Source organism: Balaenoptera acutorostrata, chromosome 13 (genome assembly GCF_949987535.1).
Source record: "Balaenoptera acutorostrata chromosome 13, mBalAcu1.1, whole genome shotgun sequence".
NCBI lineage: Eukaryota > Metazoa > Chordata > Mammalia > Artiodactyla > Balaenopteridae > Balaenoptera > Balaenoptera acutorostrata.
Window position 1 is genome coordinate 12,807,025 of NC_080076.1, and position 21,280 is coordinate 12,828,304.

Here is a 21,280-nt window from a genome sequence, read left to right on the forward strand (position 1 = left end):
ACATGTCTTTTAGGACTTATTTGTCAAGATCCATGAAAACTGTTTTTCTGATTTCTGCTGAATGACTTCCGCATGCCAATCATAACAATGCAACTGATCCCACAACTTGTCACAATAGCTACTAATCACCACAGCCTCCGATGCCCTAACACCTGTCTTACACCTGCACTTCACGTCTTGCCTCCATCCCTGATAATTTGGTGCTACATGTGCCTTACACCAGTGCCCCATCTCCTCTCAGCACATTTCTTCTCAATATGGGACCAACCTGATCCCATAAATTCCATTCCAAGATGTTTTTCCCAAAGCCATTTACTTACCGTAAGAGTCAAGGCTCTAGCAGAAAACAAATGACACAGTCAAATTGGGTAATTCAGGAAAGTTTAACAAAGCGACTATACAAAGTATGGTCAGGGCTAAGAGAAACCAAGAAAGGATGGTGAAGCAACCCATGGCTAGCAACTGTAGGGGGACATTGCCACCCCTAGACGCACATGGCAAGGGCAGGAATGGTGACCAAAATCCAGAGAAAGTAGCTGTAGCTGCAGAAAAGCTTCCCGATAAGATCTGCAGCCTTTGGTAAAGAAATGCAGCCATTGTTTGGCAACCTCTCTGAGAGGAAGCAGGTGACCGAGCGCCCTGCACTCACCCAGCTGCGAGTCTACTCTTGCTTCCTCTCACAGGCCAGATGCAAGGTTCCCTAGAGGAGAAGGACCCAGATTATGTCTCCCTACATCTCTGCCTCCTAGGACCAGGGGAGGTTGAGCCAGTGAAGGGTGAAACTGGAGAAGCAAAATAAAATCCCCAGCACACCATATCCCATGTAATCAAATTCCTTCTTCCCTCTAGAACTTTCTGTCTCCATTGGTACTCTAGAGACAGGCATCAGCAAGAATTAATATTGCTTTATATATAGAACATCTTCAAATAGATATTAAACATCATGGATCTAATTTTTTTAAGGGTCAAAAAAGTTGTTTTTTTTTTTTCACAAAGGAGGAGATTCAACTAGAATGGAGATGTAAAATGAAACAAGAATAAATTCAATTGTTGCCAATAAAATGAAAGTTTTCCAGTCGCCCAGCATTGGAAGCAGTTGGGATAAAGTGGAAAACCTAAAAGGTGGAGAGGCAACAGATTCCTCAGTGGATATTAAGGAGTAACATACACATTGGTAGGTGGGCACAAGGTGAAATACCTGGAGGGCCAGAAACTTAAAATAAGGCTTTGGGACAGGGAAAGAACAATGGCTAGTAAAGGAAGTGGGAATAAAAGAAAGAGAAAACCATGTTTCCTGGCGTCATGGTATGAAGATAGGGTAGTAAGGAGCTGTTCCTGAGAAAAGATCACGGAACATGAAGTCATGGGGAAAATTCATATTTCAGGTAAAGCAGGGACAGTCTTACAAAAAGGGAGTGCCTGCAATGGTTTTTCTGGTTAGCAGAACAGGAGTGCCAAGATGAAACAGGGTGGGAATTTATAAGAGATCACCAAGGAACAGCCTTGGATTTGATTGAAAGCATGGATTAGGATGACTGTCTTGGATGGAACTGGAAAGGTGGGAATGGGGGGAGGGGTGGATGTTTTATGAATTTGTCTCCGTCTTCCTTGATAAACCTACCTATGAGACCAATTCCCTAACTAACATCTTTTTATATCTCACTGCAGTTGGTTCTCCTCTGAGAAAATTAAAGCAAAGTTTATTAACCCTCTTCAGATGTTATTCAATGTGTACATCTGTATCTGTAGGGAATATAGTAATTGGCAGATATCCTATTGTTGGATGCTTGAAGGATCTTCTCACCTAATTAGTTTGCCTGCAGACAGGCACATACTTGGTAAGAAAGAAGAAATAAAATGCTCCCTGGGATTTGCAACTTAATAATGCTGACAAATCTTCACACTCTTCACAAGGAAATAAGGTTTAGGAAAACAGAGAAGCTAGTTCTTGATGAACAGATAAAGATATTAGAAATAGCAAGATGGTTCTTGAAGGTGTGATTGCCTCTTGAATTTTAATGGACTCCTGGATTCCTGGAACCACTGATGTTGGTGTATATTTAGAAAATTCCCAAAGACATAAGTTAGAAATTACTGACTTGCAAAATCTTCTGATAATTTCTGAGGCTTCTGTGACACTGAATGACATCAGGGTGCCATAATCTTGTCTATTACACGCCAGGAGCACTTCTCAAAGATGGGCAAAGAGTATGATATGGTTCCTATTTGAACTAGCCCAAGATCTCTGTAAATTTAACCAAACTCCTGGTCCTTATCAGTTAGTGTCTTTTCCTCAAAGGCAAACTCTACATGAAAAATCATGAAAGTTTATTCTCAGAATTTAGTCCTAGTTGAAAGTTCCCTTGAAGACCAATTTATCCTACATTGTCCCCCTATTTCTTCCTCCAAGACCAGGCTGAGCTTCTTGCTTCTGTCTGCGGGGGTCAGTTCCCTTTCTCTTTGAGCCCAAAGAAACCCATCTTGTTCCTGCTCCAGGGACCTCCACTCTCTCTGGGACAGTGGTCTGTGATGCAACCTTGACTAGAAGTTCCTATTCCTCATGTTTGTCATTTTTCATCCTGGATCTTTGCTCTTCCCGTTTCCTTCTATTTTTGGACCTCAATCCTACGTCCTCACTCAGCCCCACCCGGTCCCAGCTCAGGGATCGTTGGCCTACAGTATCACTCAGGGGTCACTGCACACATATCGACAGAGGAGCCCTAAGAGCAGCAGGGCTGGGGGCTGGGGGATCAGGCAGAATCATCTTTCAGGTTGAGAAACACAGATCTCCTCTTCCCTTCACCTCGTGTCTCCATCCCCCGTGCTTCTGGGACCTTGTTGTAGGTGAATCTTCCTGTGAATAAGCGACGTGCTGAGACTACAGACTCTGTTCCTGGCAGGTGTTAAAAAGGACCAAAGACGGTAACAAGTGCTGGAGACGTGCAGAGAATCAGAACTGCACACACACGTGCTGCCATCATAGTCTGGTGGGACTATAAATGGTGCAGCTTCTGGGGAAGGCAGTCTGGCAGTTCTTCTAAATCAAACATAGACTTGCCATTGACCCAGGGTTTCACTCGTAGGTAAATGCTTGAGAAATTACAACACACGTCAACACTGAAATTTCTGCATGAGAGTTCATGTCGGCATTACTCACAATAGTACACAAAACCCAAATGTACATCCACACATGAATGCATTTTTTAAAAGTGGTACTTCATACAATGGTGCATAATAGAGTTATATAAAGAAATGCACCATTTTATACTACAACATGGATGAACCTTGAGAATATTATACTGAGTGAAAGGAGCCTGATAGAAAAGGCCACACTCTGTGCAATCCCATTTATATGAAATATCCAGAATAAACAAATCCATAGAAACAAGAAGTAGATTAGTGGTTTCCAAAAACCGGGGGGAAGAAAGAACTATGTAGGGAGCTTCTCTGGGGAGAAATGAAATCATTCTGGAAAAGATCATGGTGATAGTTGCACAACCTTGTCACTGGCCTAAAAACCAATGACTTATACATTTTTAAAAGCTGAAACTTACACTACAGACATTTCTTGGGATCGACGGGAGACTGATTCAAGGACACCCCAAGGATTCCCAAATACAGGATTGCTCAAGTACCTTATATAAAGTGGCACATAACCTACATACATTCTCTTTACACTTTAAATCATCTCTCGATTTCTTATAATACCTAGTACAATGTAAAGGCTACGTAAAGAGTCGTAAATACAAAGTAAAATAGTTGCTGGTGTGGGGCAAATTTAAGGATTGTTTTTTGGAACTTTCCGGAACTTTCTCCCAAATATTTTCCATCTGGTTGACTGACTCTGTGGGTGCAGAACCCATGGATATGGAGGGCTGACTGTATGTGAGTGATAATCTCTGTTGGAAAGCTGCTCCACGGTACAAACATCCCACACCTGTGGCAGGGGAGATAGTGGGCCAGATACCCTGGAAATGCAACCCTCCCCCCTGACAGCCATGCCACAGGGAGCAGTGTCCTCTGGAGAAAAACACTTCCTTTTCTCCATCTTTTTTTCCCCTCTCAAAGTGATCCATTTCTACCAAATTCCAGCTGGATAGAGCAGTGTGAGGGAATGGAAAGTGAGCACCTGACCCTCTCTCAGAGTCACACCCACCAAGGAAACCAGCCCAACTCCACTCCCCACTCACTGCCCCTGGTGGTCTCTGGATGGAGCCCTAAAAGAGTGTCTGAACCCCAGCCTTCCCTCCTAGTGACTGAGGGGCCCACAGGGGACCATTTGGGGGACCCATTCCCACCACCTCAGATTTTACGGGAGGGCATTATCTCTTTTGAAAGTTCAGAAGAAACAGGTTCTTGTCATTTAGACACAAGGAGTTATGTCACTAAAAGAGCAGAGTCCATCAACAGACTGCCCTGTGGGGCGTGGACACACACACAGCTTCCTGAACCAGCTGCCTGCCTGGATACCTCACCTGTGCACTTCACTAACTTAGAGACCTGGGCTTCTGCTCAGCCACTCTGGGCCCCATCTGTGTCATCTGTGAAATGGGGAGAACAAAGGGATCTGCCTGAATAAGGTGTTAAAGAGGGAAATGAGTGAATACATACCCCCCTCAGTAAAAGTCAACTGTTTTTAATATTATTCTGCTATGAGAATGCCATGCCCCTGAAGAGAATACAGCTCCAATGATAAGAGACTTAACCATGGCATTCAAAAGAACACTTTTTCCTGCTTTTTTCTCACAGGCATTTGACTCTGTTTTCAAGACCACGAATTTGAAGATGGCGTAAAGAATAGCAGGCTAACCGAGAAACGTGATAATTCTGGCGTTCAAACAATTTATTTTTCTGATACATCTTTGTACAACAAATTGGAATACTGCCACCAAAATGGCCCCTGTTTGGATCCATTGTCCTTCTCACTGAGAGCTGATTACACTGCAGGGAAATGAGCTTCCCACTGACCTTAGAAGTCATTGGCCATCTGGGATTGGCTGCAAGGGGCATGGGGGTCACAGGGAGGACCACGGCCACGGTCCAGCCTTTAGAGGAAGGCAAATGATGCCTGTTCTCCACCTACTGCTGAGACACTTCGCCAGTATCTCTTAAGTTGAGAATTGGAGCTATTTTCCTGGTTATACAGAATAATTCTGAAGGAAATGGTCAGGTTGGAGAAGCCCTTTCAGAACATAAAATAGAAAATATAAGCTTTTTCATTGTTCGTGTTAGAAGTGGTCTTAAAGACAGTTCAACATGTAAGACAAGAAAGATATTTTAAGGGTTATTTCTGCTTGGGCACAGTAGCTCAGGGCATGTGAAGAAGTTAGAATTTAACGTTATTCTCCTTGGTGTTGGGAAGGCACCTACATGCATTTCATATGAGCCAGTGATCGTAGGTTACAATTTCTTCTGCAGGTGAAAACGACGTACGAGAATAGAAGAATCATCTTGCCTTTACTCATAGAGACTTCAGGCTCATGAAGGTGATGGGTAGCCTGGTGAAGAAATCAGAAGCTGCTTTACTTGAAATACCAGTTGTTGTGAGGGATGGGAGGCAGCAAGAGAGCGTTATATAGTCCAGACCTGACCATTCACGGCGCATCAGCTCACAGGCTGCCTGCCCACCTCTGCTTCCTCCAGGCTCACAGGTAAGTGCTTCCAGCAGCTCTGCTTAACTACATGAATCCTTCCTGAAAATAATAACAATGATGTGTGTTACATCATTTATCTAATTTGTTTTGTCTGATTGTATTTTATTCTTTAGCCAGGGCAAAAGTAAAACAATTTTTCATCTCCTTTAATCTTTAGGTAATTTATTTATTTCCAAAAACCAAATGCTCCCTTAAGAGGAAGTGTGATTGGGGAGTAGGATGTCCAGTACCCACAGATCCCTCAAGAAAAAGGCATAGAGGGGCCTCATGAGAGATGGTGGGATGTTACACATCAATCCTTGCCTTGGATCTGTTATAATGCATTTTCTACCCAGTCTTAGTACAGCCAGTAAGGAAGAAGAGATATTCTATTCGTTTTCACAAAAGTTTTCTTCTCCTTTTTTTTTTTTTTTTTTTTTTTTTGCCGCACCACACGGCATGTGGGATCTTAGTTCCTTGACCAGGGATCAAACCTGTGCCATCCTGCATGGGAAGTGCAGAGTCTTAACCACGCTGCCAGGGAAGTCCCCACAAAAGTTTTCTTTAAATACTATTTCCATAGTCTTCTAATTATGAAGTATATACATGTACAGTGAAAAAAGCTTTAAAAGTAAAAGGAAGGAAGCTACAGTTTTCAGAATCCCACAACCCACATATAAGGCATTTCTTATGAAAATTTTATTACAGACTAACCTTCCCCTCAAAAAACTCATTATAAAATAAATTTGATGCTTCTCCAGGAATTCCAGACCACATCAAGCCACCATGAGTTCACTCGGTGAAGGAATCAACCACTTTGCAGTCGACCTGTTCCAACAGATCAGACAATCAGGGAGGGAAAATATCTTCTTTTGCCCTTTGAGTATCATGTCAGCCTTAGCCATGACTTCCTTGGGGGCCCGAGAACACACGGCATCAGAAATCCAGAAGGTAGGTCGCAGCTTCCTTTACATTTACCAGTTTGTCCTGGTTTCTCTGTCGGCTTCTGTGCAGATGATCACAGATCTGGCTGTCCCCAGGGGTAGCAGAGCAAGCTGCAAACTCCCAATGACTGGGCGGGCACAGGGATGTGGGAGCATATGCTCTCCCCCCAATGATCTGCCCCTTCTCTTGCCTGTGCGGAGACTTCCCTTGGGAGCTGGGATGAACCCTACAACTGCCCAGTGACCACAGGTGAGGCTTTAAATGGCAGAGTTCAGGTAGAAGTGGTACATTGACTAAAATCCATGGGAGTCATCTTTACATGTTTCCTCAGCAATGGATGAAAAATGAATCAGGATTCTTTGAACTGGCTGGTGATCAACCAGCTTTGTGCTTTTCACATGCAGGTTGTGTTTTTCAAGGAGCAAATGCTTGCATGGAACATTTCTTTGTTCTTTTCCTTTCTTTCTTTTTGGGTTTGTTTTTCTTTTTTTTTTGATTTGGCATTTTGTTTTGTTTGTTTGTTTGCATTCTTTCTTTCCTTCCTTCCTTCTTTCTTCCTTCCTTCCTTCTTTTCTTTCTTTTTTATTTACTCTGGGGTACATAGATCTCTAAAGTTTCCTTGTCCCACTCTCTGTCTCCTCCAGGTCCTGCACTTTAATGAAATCGCAGAGAGCAAGAAAGAAGGAACTACATTTGATCCCGTGAGTCACAGAGCATTGAATCTAGAAGGAGATCACATATCCAAGAGGGTCAGAGTTTAAACTGGGAATTTCAGATAAACAGGGAAAGGCCAATTTTTAGGGGACATCTTAAGCAAAATAGATTGGACAGAGTTGTTTCTCATATCATATTATGTACTTATTTCTTCTATATATTTGTTTTCTTGAAAGGAGAGTAGCATGTTCTTAAGAGCAAGGGTTCTGAAACCCAAAGGAGCTTCAAACTGAAGAATGGTTTTTGTGCCATGCCACACAGCTGGCAGGATCTCACTTCCCCAGCCAGGGCTTGAACCCGGGCCATGAAAGCCCGGAATCCTAACCACTAGGCCGCCAGGGAACTCAGGAGCTTCCAATTGTGCTCTTCTGTTCAGGAATGGGGAACGTGGCAAAATACAACTGCTCTGAGCCACAATTTGACTTCATACATATTAACTAGGAGCAATAAACAGTCTGCTGCAAGACATGCAACTACATGTGAAACAGGACAACAGTACCTAGAAGACAGAAACCCCAATAAACGTTATATATTATTATTATAGAATAATAATAACTATAGTAATCACAATATGTTGCTAAAATTATATAATTTTAATTAACCTCTAAATTAGAGTAAGAGCAATAAGCATATGATCCACTATTTTTTGGAAAATGATTGAGTGAGAATTATGGTTGGTAGCCTAAATAGTCCAAAACTCTTAGTTAGCAAGGGGAAGGTTCTGGGTGAGATAAGCGTGAGTTGAAAAATTGGCTCTGTCTCCTTGGAGAAGTTTCTTAGTTCTCTGAACTCTCTTGTTTTCATGTCAATTGAACTAAAGACTTAGACAGGCTGATGTACAGCTCTTAGCAGTGTACCAAAGACACACTGCTCCTACTTCAGAGTGACTGGCATAATGAACAGCCAAAGAGCACAATCAAGGGGTCTTAGAAAATAATCCCTCCAAGGAGTAAAACAGGGCTTCATGCCATAACATAGGGCAATATACAAATTTCATGTTCTCATACAGTTGATGACTGTTAGAGATGCACTATGGTTCTCACTCAAAGGAGTTTAAGTTTTAGCTGGTCCCAAAACATTTGAGACAATTAAAACACAATCCAATAGTGGAATGGTGCTGCATCTCTAGTTCAAAAGAGAAAAGACTGGAGTGTGTTAGAGCAGGAAGGAAGAATTACCTGGAAGATTGAATGGAAGGATTATGAAGGGTACTTCCGGTAAAATACACCATATATGGGGAGATAGCAACCAATGTCGTCCGTGGGGATACCAAACTCTAGGTACGGAGCTCACAGACCTATGGGGGTGTAGTATTTATGTACAATGAGAATCCAATGAGCTCACTTTCTGGTGTTTGAAGGTTGAAAAGCCAGGATATATTCATCATCAATTTCAAAACCTTCTGACTGACTTAAAGAAATCCACTGACGCCTATGAGCTGAACATAGCCAACAGGCTCTATGGAAAAAAGACTTTTCTGTTTCTGCAGGTAAGTTTCATGACCTGTCACACCTTTGGTCTGCATCCTGGGTCCTCTGATCCCATCTCCTAATGGGGGAGGGGGAGGCAGAGGAGCCTGGCTGACCCACATGGGGAGCATTTGCCCCAGGGGCATTCAGCTCCTGGACCACGACGCCCCCCACTGGAGTGTCCCAGAGCCTGACAACCCACCGGGGAAGTGGGTGTAAGGATCGTTTCAGGTACTCTCTTTGGTCATCATTGAACACAGTTTAATCTGGGAATACCTACACAGTTACTGTCAAATTACTCTTAATCCCTCCTTTTCTTCCTGCCCATGCCATAGGCATACATGGATAATGTTAAGAAATTTTACCTAGCCAGTGTGGAATCTGCTGATTTTGACAATGCTGCAGAAGAGAGTCGGAAGATGATTAATTCCTGGGTGGAAAGCCAAACTAATGGTAAGTTATGAGAGAGTCACTCCTTAAAAATCACTGTAGAGTCCCCACTGTGTGTGAACGCTGTGCTGGCCCCTGCATGGGGTGCCAGGAGCCGGGGTGAGATGAGATTACAGAAGATGGAGGAGGGCACTGCAGAGGGTGGAATTGTCCACGTCAGTGTGGAGAGAAACAAGGGGAGCCCAGGAGGGATCCCAGGACCAGCTACCTGGAAACTCAGCTGAGTCTGTGGGTGACAGTATCTCTACGGATCCCAACTCTCTGCCAAACTTCATGTTGATTCGCATTTTTTCTTTAAATTCAAGGCTGAACGTCTGGATTATGATCCCTAAGAGATAATATTGAAAGGGTTCCCTTATCCTTTGTTAACTGGGAAACGAGCCGCTCTCCTGCAAACCACCCTTCCTGCCATCTGCAGCAGGAGCAGCCTGACCACTTCCCCATCCCCGCATCCTGCAGGGATGGTCGCAGCTGTCCTCCCCAAACACGGAAGGCGGCTGGATGATGTCTCCATTCCACGCACCATATCCTACCTCCCATCCTAAATACAGGCCAAACCTACAGCAACTCAACCTGGCAAATGAAGACAAAGTCACCCCGGGAAATGGTGTTTGAGTACATGTTTTCGATTTTAGCGTTCATGTCATTTGTCCTAAAGAACATTCAGGCCCATTTCCTCTGAGCAGTGAGTTCAAGTTTGAAAAAATAGAAAGCAAAGAAGAAAGTGAAGAAGAAAAGAATAGAAGGAAGGATGGAGGAAACAAGGGAGGGTGGGGGTTATTGAGGGGACAGGGAGGGTGGTAGGGAGGGAGGGGGAAAACTGACCAGTGGAAACATCAGCTGACATCAGTTCATCAGAATGCAGTGTGAGGTGACTGATGTCAGCACAGAGACCAAACACGTTCCCAGTCAGAAGAAGGGGGGTCTGCATGAGGGCGACTCCATCAGGCTGGTACCAGGAGGAAAGCTTCACCTCGTGAACAATCGGGCACAGAGTCCCTAATGCGGTGATTTGTGCGAATATTTAGTCATCCGTTGTACCTCTCAAAGCATCTTCCAGACAAACCACTTGTGCTTTTCATGACAAACCTTTGATTTTCCTTCTTTGCAGAAAAAATCAAGGATCTCTTTCCCGAAGACTCTCTTGGTAGCTTCACCGTTCTGGTTCTGGTGAACGCAGTCTATTTCAAAGGGCAGTGGTGCCAGAAATTTAAGAAAGAAAATACTGGGGAGGAAAAATTTTGGCTGAACAAGGTATTGTCTGTAAATTATGTATATGACGTAACATAGCAACACAGGCAGTATGAAATTTAAATACATAGTAATTAATATATAACTGTGGGTAGAAGATAGTTGTCAAGGTTTATTTTCTTGCCTTTTTTTTCTTTTTTACTTTATTTCGTTGGGAGTCCTTGAAGAAACTCTTGTCTCTAATTCACAGATTTCCGAGATCATCTCTTAGAAGGAGGGTGTGTTTGGTATTACAATAATATTATCTTTCTTTCTGACTTATGCTCACTTAGCATTTTTTGCCACATGAATTTATTGCAGGATACAAGCAAATCTGTGCAGATGATGAAACAAACCGATGATTTCAATTTCACGTCACTGGAGGACATGCAAGTCAAGATCCTGGAAATACCGTACAAAGGCCAAGAGCTAAGCATGATGGTGCTGCTGCCCAATGAACTAGATGGTCTGCAGAAGGTAAAAGCTGGTACCTCCAATGCTGCCTACTATTGCTTACATTCCTAGTGAGACACTGCTCGTACGGGCTGCTCATACACTGGTGCTAGTGGCTGGCAGAGCTCAAGGAAACAACAAAAAAATAAAATCAATACCTTAGGGATCACAGTATGATGCAAATAGTGTATCTGTACCTCACAGGTCACATTAATATTCTGATGAAACTATGGAATGTCAGTTCACAAAAAAAATATACCTAGATACACACAGAACTATTTTGCAACCATAGGAACCTCTGATATATTCCAGTCCACTCATTTGAAGACAAGGAAATGAACACTCATACATAGGTGACACATAGAAATATTTGCAAGTTCACTCACAAGTAAAATAAGGAAATTAAAAAAACAAAGTGGTTACATATTGCCCACTAATTCACAGTGCTTCTGTAGACCGTGGACAAATAGATTATCTTGATGCCCACTTTTCAATTTTGAAGTATTTGGTCCCTAAGTGCTCAAAATGGACCAAAGGCTCATTCAGAGCCTCATTGCTAAGATTTCAAAAAAGGGGGTGATTATAGAATTTTCCTGTTAGCATTGTTATAATAAAGTTAATATGTAAAAATATCAATAACAATATCTGGCATAAAAGGACATTCCATAAAAGGCCATAAGCAATTACTGTAATAGTCGATGATGATGCAGAAGCGGCAGTAAACTTGCCACACTCAAAATACATATCTCGTAACACTGGAAACTGGAAATTCTTAGGGAAAGCAACATGGCAATAAATGTGAAGAGTCATCAGAATATTTCGGCTTCAGCTCTAAATTCCCCATTATCAATGACATAGGGAATCTCAGTGCTAGGATTTTATCCTATAACAACAAGTCTAAACAGGGGAAAAGCTTTTGGACAGAAGTGGCTCAAAATAATGCAAACTTTTAAATGAGGAAAAATGGTACATGTTTGCATTACCTTCGGTTAGGTTAGGGACTGACATGCAGTGAATGCTTAAAAGATATTAAGTAAAGATATATATACTGAATATCAATTTAATGATAGTATTATGTAACAATGTAAACTTGATTAGAGAAATATATATCCATACAGGAAAAGTTTACAAATAAATGAGGCAAGAAAAAGGAATAAAAGTAGGCTATACGCTGTAAATGCACTATGTAAACATTTATGGACGAAAGAACATTGACAAGAGGTTATTTGAAAGTGAAGCACGAAATAGAGAACAAGCCTAAGAAGTGGATGGCTCATCTTCTACAAATAATTTTATTTCACCATTCTGTTGCATATATGTGTGCATATATATTATACCTATATACATTTGTATAGATATTTATACATATGCATATATTATTCATGTGTACATATATACATAAAAATAGCAAAGTCATGAAAATATAAGAACATTTTTTGATTATATAATATATATTCAGGACTCTGTTATTTTTACCTCCTCAGATAAAACCATATCAACTGAATCTCCTGTATTTATGTTTACTGCTAAAGAATTTCCACGTTTCAATCCAATGTTAAGGGGGGCTCCATGTCCACTGACAATCGTGCCAGTTTTTCCTTTTTCCATTGTTATAGCTTGAAGATCAACTCACTGCTGAGAAGTTAATAGAGTGGACGAGCCCACAGAATATGAGGGAGAGACACGTGGATTTACACCTACCTCGGTTCAAAGTGGAGGAGAGCTATGACCTCCAGGCCACGTTGGAAGCCCTGGGGATGGTGGACGCCTTCAATAAGGAGAAAGCCAACTTCTCAGGCATGACCGGGAGACGAGATCTGGTGTTGTCAAAAGTCATCCACAAGTCCTTCGTGGAGGTGAATGAGGAGGGCACGGAGGCCGCAGCTGCGACTGGAGTAGAAGCTGTTTATTACTCAAGTAGAATTGCAGACAGTTTCCGTTGTGACCACCCTTTCCTGTTCTTCATCAAGCACAACAAGACCAACAGCATCCTCTTCTATGGCAGAGTCTCTTCCCCTTAGATGTGATTAGCCAGCGGCTACACTCGGGGGACATTCACAGAGCTGTTCCCGAACCTTGATTGCTGGAAGTAACAGGTTCTCTTTGATTCATTTTCCTTTCCAAACTCATATAGTCATCACTAAGAATGTGTTGGTTGAAATACCATGTCTGTCTGTCTCTCTCTTTCTACAAACCCATGTAAACCTACTCTGTCTCCCCATCGTAACTCCTCTTCGCACAAGATGTTCAGTATATTCTAAAAGGTTATTTCAACACTCTATATTCTACAAAGTTTGAAATATCATACCTCCTATTTCAGAAATTATATCTACTATTCAAAACTATTCACTTAGACACATTTATTTGAATTTAGGTGATATATGGGACCCTTACATGTCTAAATTTTTTGATTTTGTGAAATGCATTATCAATAAAACAATGACTTATTCTTGTCATTCTTTTTTTTAACATCTTTATTGGAGTATAATTGCTTGACAGTGTTATTTTAGTTTCTGCTGTATAACAAAGAAAATCAAAGTGAATCAGCTATATGTATACATATATTCCCATATCCCCTCCCTCTTGCATCTCCCTCCCCCTCTCCCAATCCCACCCCTCTAGGTGATCACAGAGCACCGAGCTGCTCTCCCTGTGCTATGTATGCAGCTGCTTCCCACTAGCTATCTATTTTACATTTGGTCGTGTATATATATCAATGCCACTCTCTCACTTCGTCCCAGCTTACCCTTCCCCCTCCCTGTGTCCTCAAGTCCATTCTCTACGTCTGTGTCTTTATTCCTGTCCTGCCCCTAGGTTCATCAGAACCTTTTTTTTTTTTAAGATTCCATATATACATGTTAGCATATTTGTTTTTCTCTTTCTGACTTACTTCACCCTGTATGACAGACTCTAGGTCCATCCACCTCACTACAAGTACCTCAATTTTGTTTCTTTTTATGGCTGAGTAATATTCCATTGTATATATGTGCCACATCTTCTTTATCCATTCATCTGTCGATGGACACTTAGGTTGCTTCCTTGTCCTGGCTATTGTAAATAGTGCTGCAGTGAAAATTGTGGTACATGACTCTTTTTGAATTATGGTTTTCTCAGGGTATATGCCCAGTAATGGGATTGCTGGGTCATATGCTAGTTCCAGTTTTACTTTTTTTAGCAACCTCCGTACTGTTCTCCATAGTGGCTGTATCAACTTACATTCCCACCACAAGTGCAAGAGAGTTCCCTTTTCTCCACACCCTCTCCAGCATTGATTGTTTGTAGAATTTTTTGATGATGGCCATTCTGACTGGTGTGAGGTGATACCTCATTGTAGTTTTGAGTTGAATTTCTCTAATGATTAGTGATGCTGAGCATCCTTTCATGTGCTTCTTGGCCATCTGTATATCTTCTTTGGAGAAATGTCTATTTAGGTCTTCTGCCCATTTTTGGATAAGGTTGTTTGGTTTTTTGATATTGAGCTGAATGACCTGCTTGTATATTTTGCGGATTAATCCTTTGTCAGTTGCTTCGTTTGCAAATATTTTCTCCCATTTTCTTGTCATTTTTGTCATTTGTTACTTTTCCTTTCTTCTTCTTTTGAGCAAAGTGCAAGTGACCCACCACACGTAGAAAAGGTAATTTAGAAATACATTATCATATATGAAAATTCAAAATTGTAGAGCATGATGAGGTTGAAGAGGTGAGCTGTTACCAAAACATGAAGTGCTCTGTAACCCATGTCAAGAATTGAAGAGTCTAGAACTCAGAACTGGGATATGAACTGGTAAGTAATAGAGATGATACAAATTTTAGAGATACCGAGAGAAATACAGTAACTGTAGCTAAAGGCAAAGATGGGATCATACTGGGAGAGAATAAAGTGAGAAGAAAGGAATGCCAATATATGACCCTGAAATACACCAAAATATAAAGGACAAGTATTGACAATTGTTATTTCCTAAAACATAACTTTTCTTAGGGCAGGAAAAATCTTTTGGAGGTGATGGATATACTTAATACATAGATTAGTGTGATGGTTTCACATATGTATACACATCTCAAAACTCATGAAGTTGCATACATTAAATATGTACGGCACTTTCTATATCAATCATACATCAATAAAGTTATTTTTGAATGGAAAGTAGTAAAAATCAACATGTTATGTGGTTTTAAAAATGAAAATAAATATAATAGAAGTGTAATAAAGAAATACATGTAAATACAAAATACCTCCCCACAAGATACCACCTCGTCCCCATTGGAGTGGCCAAAGTTAAAACACCAAGACTGGTCAAACCCCGTGTGGAGAGAATGTAGATCAACCAGAGCTCTCCTACACCACTGGTTCGGACCCAAAAGCTGCAACCACTTCACAAAACAGTCATGCAATTTTATTTGTTCCAGCTTTATTGAGATATAATTGACCCATAACATTGAGTGAGTTGAAGGTGTACAACGTGTGGGTTTGACACACTTATTTTCTGCAAAATGGCCACCACCACAGCTTGGGCTGACACCTCTTTCACATTACCATTTCTTCTTTGTGAGCTGTTTTTGTTCAAGGAGAGCTGTCTCATTGTTGACCTCTGAGGGGGAGTGGAGGCTGGGGTCTCCTACACTGCCATGTGGGTGATGTCCCTCCAGAAAATTGTAAATCTTCATGGCTGAGCAATGCAATTCTAGAGAAAGTCTTCTTCAAGTGTCCAAAGAGACATGCATCAGTACTTTCTTAGAAAGTTAAACGTATACTAATCCAGTAATTATGATCCAGTTATTCCACACCTTGATTTTCCCCAAGGCATGTAAATACATTCGCCACAAAAGGACTAGTATGCAAATGTTCATTGAAGCCTTATTTTAACAACCAAAACGCTGGCAAGACCTCAAATTTTTAACAGCTGGTGAACAATTACAAGCAAAAGAATTGCACTTACAGGTAAACAGGAAGAAACTACTGATTCCTGCAGCAACATGGATAAAACTCCCACACCCTATGCTGTGCAAAGAAGAAGCTGAACAGAAAATGTACATGTTATAGAATTCCACTTATATGACAATTTTATACTATGAGTGAGAGTAGTTACATCTCAATACAAAAGAGACCTTTGAAACGGAGCAATACGATCATGGGAAATACGAAGAAAAACATACAAAAATTTAATGAATACTTATTAAACACGAAATCTAATATTTTATTGAAATACCATATCTTGATGAGATGCACCGCAGCATAAATTCTCTGTGCTTTTTCACTTAAGATAAATATGGATACTGCTAAATACTCATTGGTTCGGCATCTGACATAGAATCTTGAAATTTGTTAATAGCAGATTGACTCATTAAACATTTTTAGAGATGAAATAAATGAGGAGTCACTTCCATAGGAGAAAATATTTATGATGGGATTGATGAAACGGATTTTTTATATTAGTTGAATAATACAAACCATATCGCATGAAATTTCATAGGTTTTCTTCATGGCTTTTATCCAAAATATCTTAAACCTCTATAACCCAATAAACTTTCCAGTTTTTTGGTATTTCTTTTATATATATATATCTTTATTGGAGTATATTTGCTTTACAATATTGTCTTAGTTTCTGCTGTACAACAAAGTGAATCAGCCGTATGTATACATATATCCCCATATTCCCTCCCTCTTGGGCCTCCCTCCCACCCTCCCTGTCCCACCCCTCTAGGTCATCACAAAGCACCGAGCTGATCTCCCTGTGCTATGCGGCTGCTTCCCACTAGCTATCTATTTTACATTTGGTAGTGTATATATGTCAATGCTACTCTCTCACCATGTCTCAGCCTCCCCTTCGCCCCCTGTGTCCTCAAGTCCGTTCTCAATGTCTGCATCTTTATTCCTGGCCTACCACTAGGTTCATCAGTACCATTTTTCTAGGTTCTATACATATGCGTATGCATACGGTATTTGTTTTTCTCTTTGACTTACTTCACTCTGTATGACAGACTCTGGGTCCATCCAGCTCACTCCAAATAAACTCAGTTTCATTCCTTTTTATGTCTGAGTAATAGTCCGTTCTGTATATGTGCCACATCTTCTTTATCCATTCATCTGTCGATGGACATTTAGGTTGCTCCCATGTCCTGGCTCTTGTAAATAGTGCTGCAGTGAACATTGTGGTCCATGACTCTTTTTGAATTATGGTTTTCTCAGCGTATAGCCCAGTAGTGGGATTGCTGGGTCATATGGTAGTCTGATTTTCTTGTGCCTGATTAAGTATCAGGAACAGCAGAAAAGAATTTGTCATGTGTAAACACATGGGTGGAAAAAGCATACTTAGTTTCAGTAGTTTTTGAGGTGCTCTTCTGGTTGAGTCTCCAAAGGAACCCAATCTAGACAACAGTGAAAGAGAAGAAGAAGTTATGTTATTACTGAAAAATTGTCATTACTCCCACTGTCACCTTGCCTTAATTTATGTATATTCTTAATTCAGAATGCCTAAATGCGCGCTAAAATACTACCCTTCTGACATCCCACTCTTCACACGTTATAGGAATCGGTAGAAAATAGGGGAGGCAGAAGCCCTATGAGTGGGTTTGTGTGTCTTGATTAATCAGTAAAAGAGCTTTGTCTTTGTAGTTCCCGGGCACCTCTCATCAGTAAGATGTGAAGGAGGTGACAATTTGCTTTTCTTTTGTGAAATGCGGTAGAGTTGGGAAACCTGCCGCTGTGAACACAGGACATTTTTAGGCAGATAAATTTTGGGGAGGAGAACACACACACTTGCGATGTTGAAAATCTCATACAATAGAAATAACTCTGTAGGCACCGTTAGAATCACTCTCATGTGAAGACCTTCACATGACCTTCATGTGAAGCCTTAGTGGGAGCCTCCCACCCTCAGATACAGGGAACTGTCATGGTTCCATGACGCACCGTCCACTTCAGCGGATTCAGTCTCTGCTTCTCCCTGTCCAGTTTCCTCCCTTCTAAGCTCTCTCACCCTCTCTTTCTCCCTCTCCTTCTCTCCCTGCCACCCTACTCTCTCCCTTAACATTGTTTTTCAATTTCTGCTGAATGACTTTCCCACGCCCATCATAACAAAGCAGCTGATCCCACAACTTGTCACAATAGCTACTAAGCACCACAGCCTCTGATGTCCCAACACCCGTCTTACACCTGCGCTTCACGTCTTGCCTCCATCCCGAATTTGGTGCTACATGTGCCTTGCCCTACACCACTCCCCCATCTCCTCTCAGCACATTTCTTCTCAATATGGGACCAACCTGATCCCAAAAATTCCATTCCAAGATGTTTTTCCCAAAGCCATTTACTTACCGTAAGAGTCAAGGCTCTAGCAGAAAACAAATGACACAGTCAAACTGGGTAATTCAGGAAAGTTTAACAAAGCGACTATACAAAGTATGGTCAGGGCTAAGAGAAACCAAGAAAGGATGGTGAAGCAACCCATGGCTAGCAACTGTAGGGGGAAATTGCCATCCCTAGACGCACATGGCAAGGGCAGGAATGCTGACCAAAATCCAGAGAAAGTAGCTGTAGCTGCAGAAAAGCTGCCCGATAAGATCTGCAGCCTTTGGTAAAGAAATGCAGCCATTGTTTGGCAACCTCGCTGAGAGGAAGCAGGTGACCGAGCACCCTGCACTCACCCAGTTGCGAGTCTACTCTTGCTTCCTCTCACAGGCCAGATGCAAGGTTCCCTAGAGGAGAAGGACCCGGATTATGTCTCCCTACATCTCTGCCTCCTAGGACCAGGGGAGGTTGAGCCAGTGAAGGGTGAAACTGGAGAAACAAAATAAAATCCCCAGCACACAATATCCCATGTAATCAAATTCCTTCTTCCCTCTAGAACTCTCCATCTCCATTAATACTCCAGTGACAGGCATCAGCGATAATTAATGTCTCCTTATATGAAAAGCATATCCAAATAGATAAGAAAGCTCATGGATCCAATTAACAAAAGGACAAAAGACATGACAAGATTTTCACAAAGGAGGAGCTTCAACAGGAATAGAGATGTAACATAAAATAAGCATGGATTCCGTCCCGTGCCTATGGAATAAAAGTTTTGAAGTCACCCAGAAAACTGGACACACTTGGCAAGAAAAGCAAAACCATAAATGGTGGAGGGGCAACTGATTTTTAGTGAATATCAAAGAGTAACATACAAGATGGTAGGTGGGCACAGGGTAAAATACCTGCAAGGCCAGAAACTGGAAAAGGGACATTGAGACAAAGAGAGAACAATGGCTAGAAAAGATAGTGGAAACAAGAGAACCAGAGGAACATGTTTTCTTTTCTTTACAGTATGTAATAGGAGAACGGGGAGTTTCCCATAAAGAGAGGTGAAGGGACATGCAGTCATGGGGAAAATCCATATTTCAGATAAAGCAAGGAGGAAGCAGCACAGTCACAGGAAAAGGGAGAAAATACAATAGGTTTATTGGCAGCAGAACAGGAAAGACAAGATGAAACAAGAGGGACTTGTAAGAGATCAGAAGGTAACAGAGTTGAATGGTGATGAGCACAGAGTAGGATGAGTGTCACGGGTGGACTTGGAGGCATGGAAATGGGAGGGACAGGTGGAGATGACATGAATTGTCTCGATCTTCCATGACATACCTACATGTGAGACCATTCCCTAACTCACGAAAATCAAGGCAAAACTGATTCATCCTGTTTGGATGTTATTCACAACATACATATGTATATGTACATCTATATCTGTAGTGGATACTGTAATTGGCAGATATCCAATTACTGGATGCTCAAAGGATCTTCTCCAATAACTAGTTGACCTGCAAACAGGAACAACAACCTATTTTGCAAGAAGGAAGAAATAAAATGCACCCTAGGAAGGGCAATTCAATAATGCTGACATATCTTCACACCCTTCACAAGGAAGTAAGATTTAGAAAAACAGAGGAGCTATTTCTTAACCCACCTATAAAGGAACTGGAAACAGTAGGATGGTTCCAGAAAGTGTCATTTGCGCTTCAGTTGTATTGGGTTCGTGGATTCCTAACGATAATGATATTGGTGTATATTTAAGAAATACCCAAAGACATAGGTTGGCCAGTACTGACTTGCAAAAACTTCTGAGAATTGCTGAGTCTCCTATGACACTGTATGACATCACGGTGTCATAACCTTTTCTATTACACGCCAGAAGCACTTTTCATAAAGAGGGCGAAAAAAGCATGACATGGTTTCTTATTTGAAGTAACCCAAGTTCTCTCTAAATCTATGCAAATTCCTGGTCCTTATCAATTAGTGCCTTTTCCTCAAAGCCAGCCTCTGCATGACAAACCTCCATACTTCAGTCACAGGAAGAATCAGCTTAGTCAGTAGTTCCCTTGAGTCCATTTGTCCTACTTTGTCCCCCTGTTGCTTCCTCCAGGCCCAGGCTGAGCTTCTTGCTACTGTCTATGGAGGTCAGATCCCTTTCTCTTTGAGCCCAAAGAAACCCAGTGGCCTGTGATGCAACCTTGACTAGAAGTTCCTATTCCTCGTGTTTGTCATTTTTCATCTTGGGTCTTGTCTTATTTCCCTCTATTTGGGGACTTAATTCCTTCATCAAACGCCAACAGTGTACATCCTCACTCAGCCCCACCTGGTCCCAGCTCAGGGATCGTTGGCCTACAGTATCACTCAGGGGTCACTGCACACATATCGACAGAGGAGCCCTAAGAGCAGCAGGGCTGGGGGCTGGGGGATCAGGCAGAATCACCTTTCAGGTTGAGAAACACAGATCTCCTCTTCCCTTCACCTCGTGCCTCCATCTACTGTGCTTCTGGGACCTTGTTGTAGGTGAATCTTCCTGTGAATAAGCGACGTGCTGAGACTACAGACTCTGTTCCTGGCAGGTGTTAAAAAGGACCAAAGACGGTAACAAGTGCTGGAGACGTGCAGAGAATCAGAACTGCACACACACGTGCTGCCATCATAGTCTGGTGGGACTATAAATGGTGCAGCTTCTGGGGAAGGCAGTCTGGCAGTTCTTCTAAATCAAACATAGACTTGCCATTGACCCAGGGTTTCACTCGTAGGTAAATGCTTGAGAAATTACAACACACGTCAACACTGAAATTTCTGCATGAGAGTTCATGTCGGCATTACTCACAATAGTACACAAAACCCAAATGTACATCCACACATGAATGCATTTTTTAAAAGTGGTACTTCATACAATGGTGCATAATAGAGTTATATAAAGAAATGCACCATTTTATACTACAACATGGATGAACCTTGAGAATATTATACTGAGTGAAAGGAGCCTGATAGAAAAGGCCACACTCTGTGCAATCCCATTTATATGAAATATCCAGAATAAACAAATCCATAGAAACAAGAAGTAGATTAGTGGTTTCCAAAAACCGGGGGGAAGAAAG

General features: G+C 41.6%; 1 protein-coding gene across 2 annotated transcripts; it reads left to right on the forward strand.

The window, feature by feature from the left end:
• The first annotated feature begins 6,419 nt into the window (after window positions 1–6,419).
• Window positions 6,420–12,915, forward strand: LOC130704638 (serpin B3-like). 2 transcript variants are annotated; one of them, XM_057526956.1, is made up of 7 exons: window positions 6,420–6,584; window positions 7,223–7,291; window positions 8,653–8,781; window positions 9,097–9,214; window positions 10,323–10,465; window positions 10,763–10,918; window positions 12,511–12,915. In XM_057526956.1, the coding sequence occupies exons 1-7, from the start codon at window positions 6,420–6,422 to the stop codon at window positions 12,913–12,915; spliced, it is 1,185 nt and encodes a 394-aa protein (XP_057382939.1). The 2 variants fall into 2 exon arrangements, with proteins under 2 accessions (XP_057382939.1, XP_057382940.1); XM_057526957.1 differs by having other exon boundaries at window positions 7,223–7,279.
• Window positions 12,916–21,280: the final 8,365 nt, after the last annotated feature.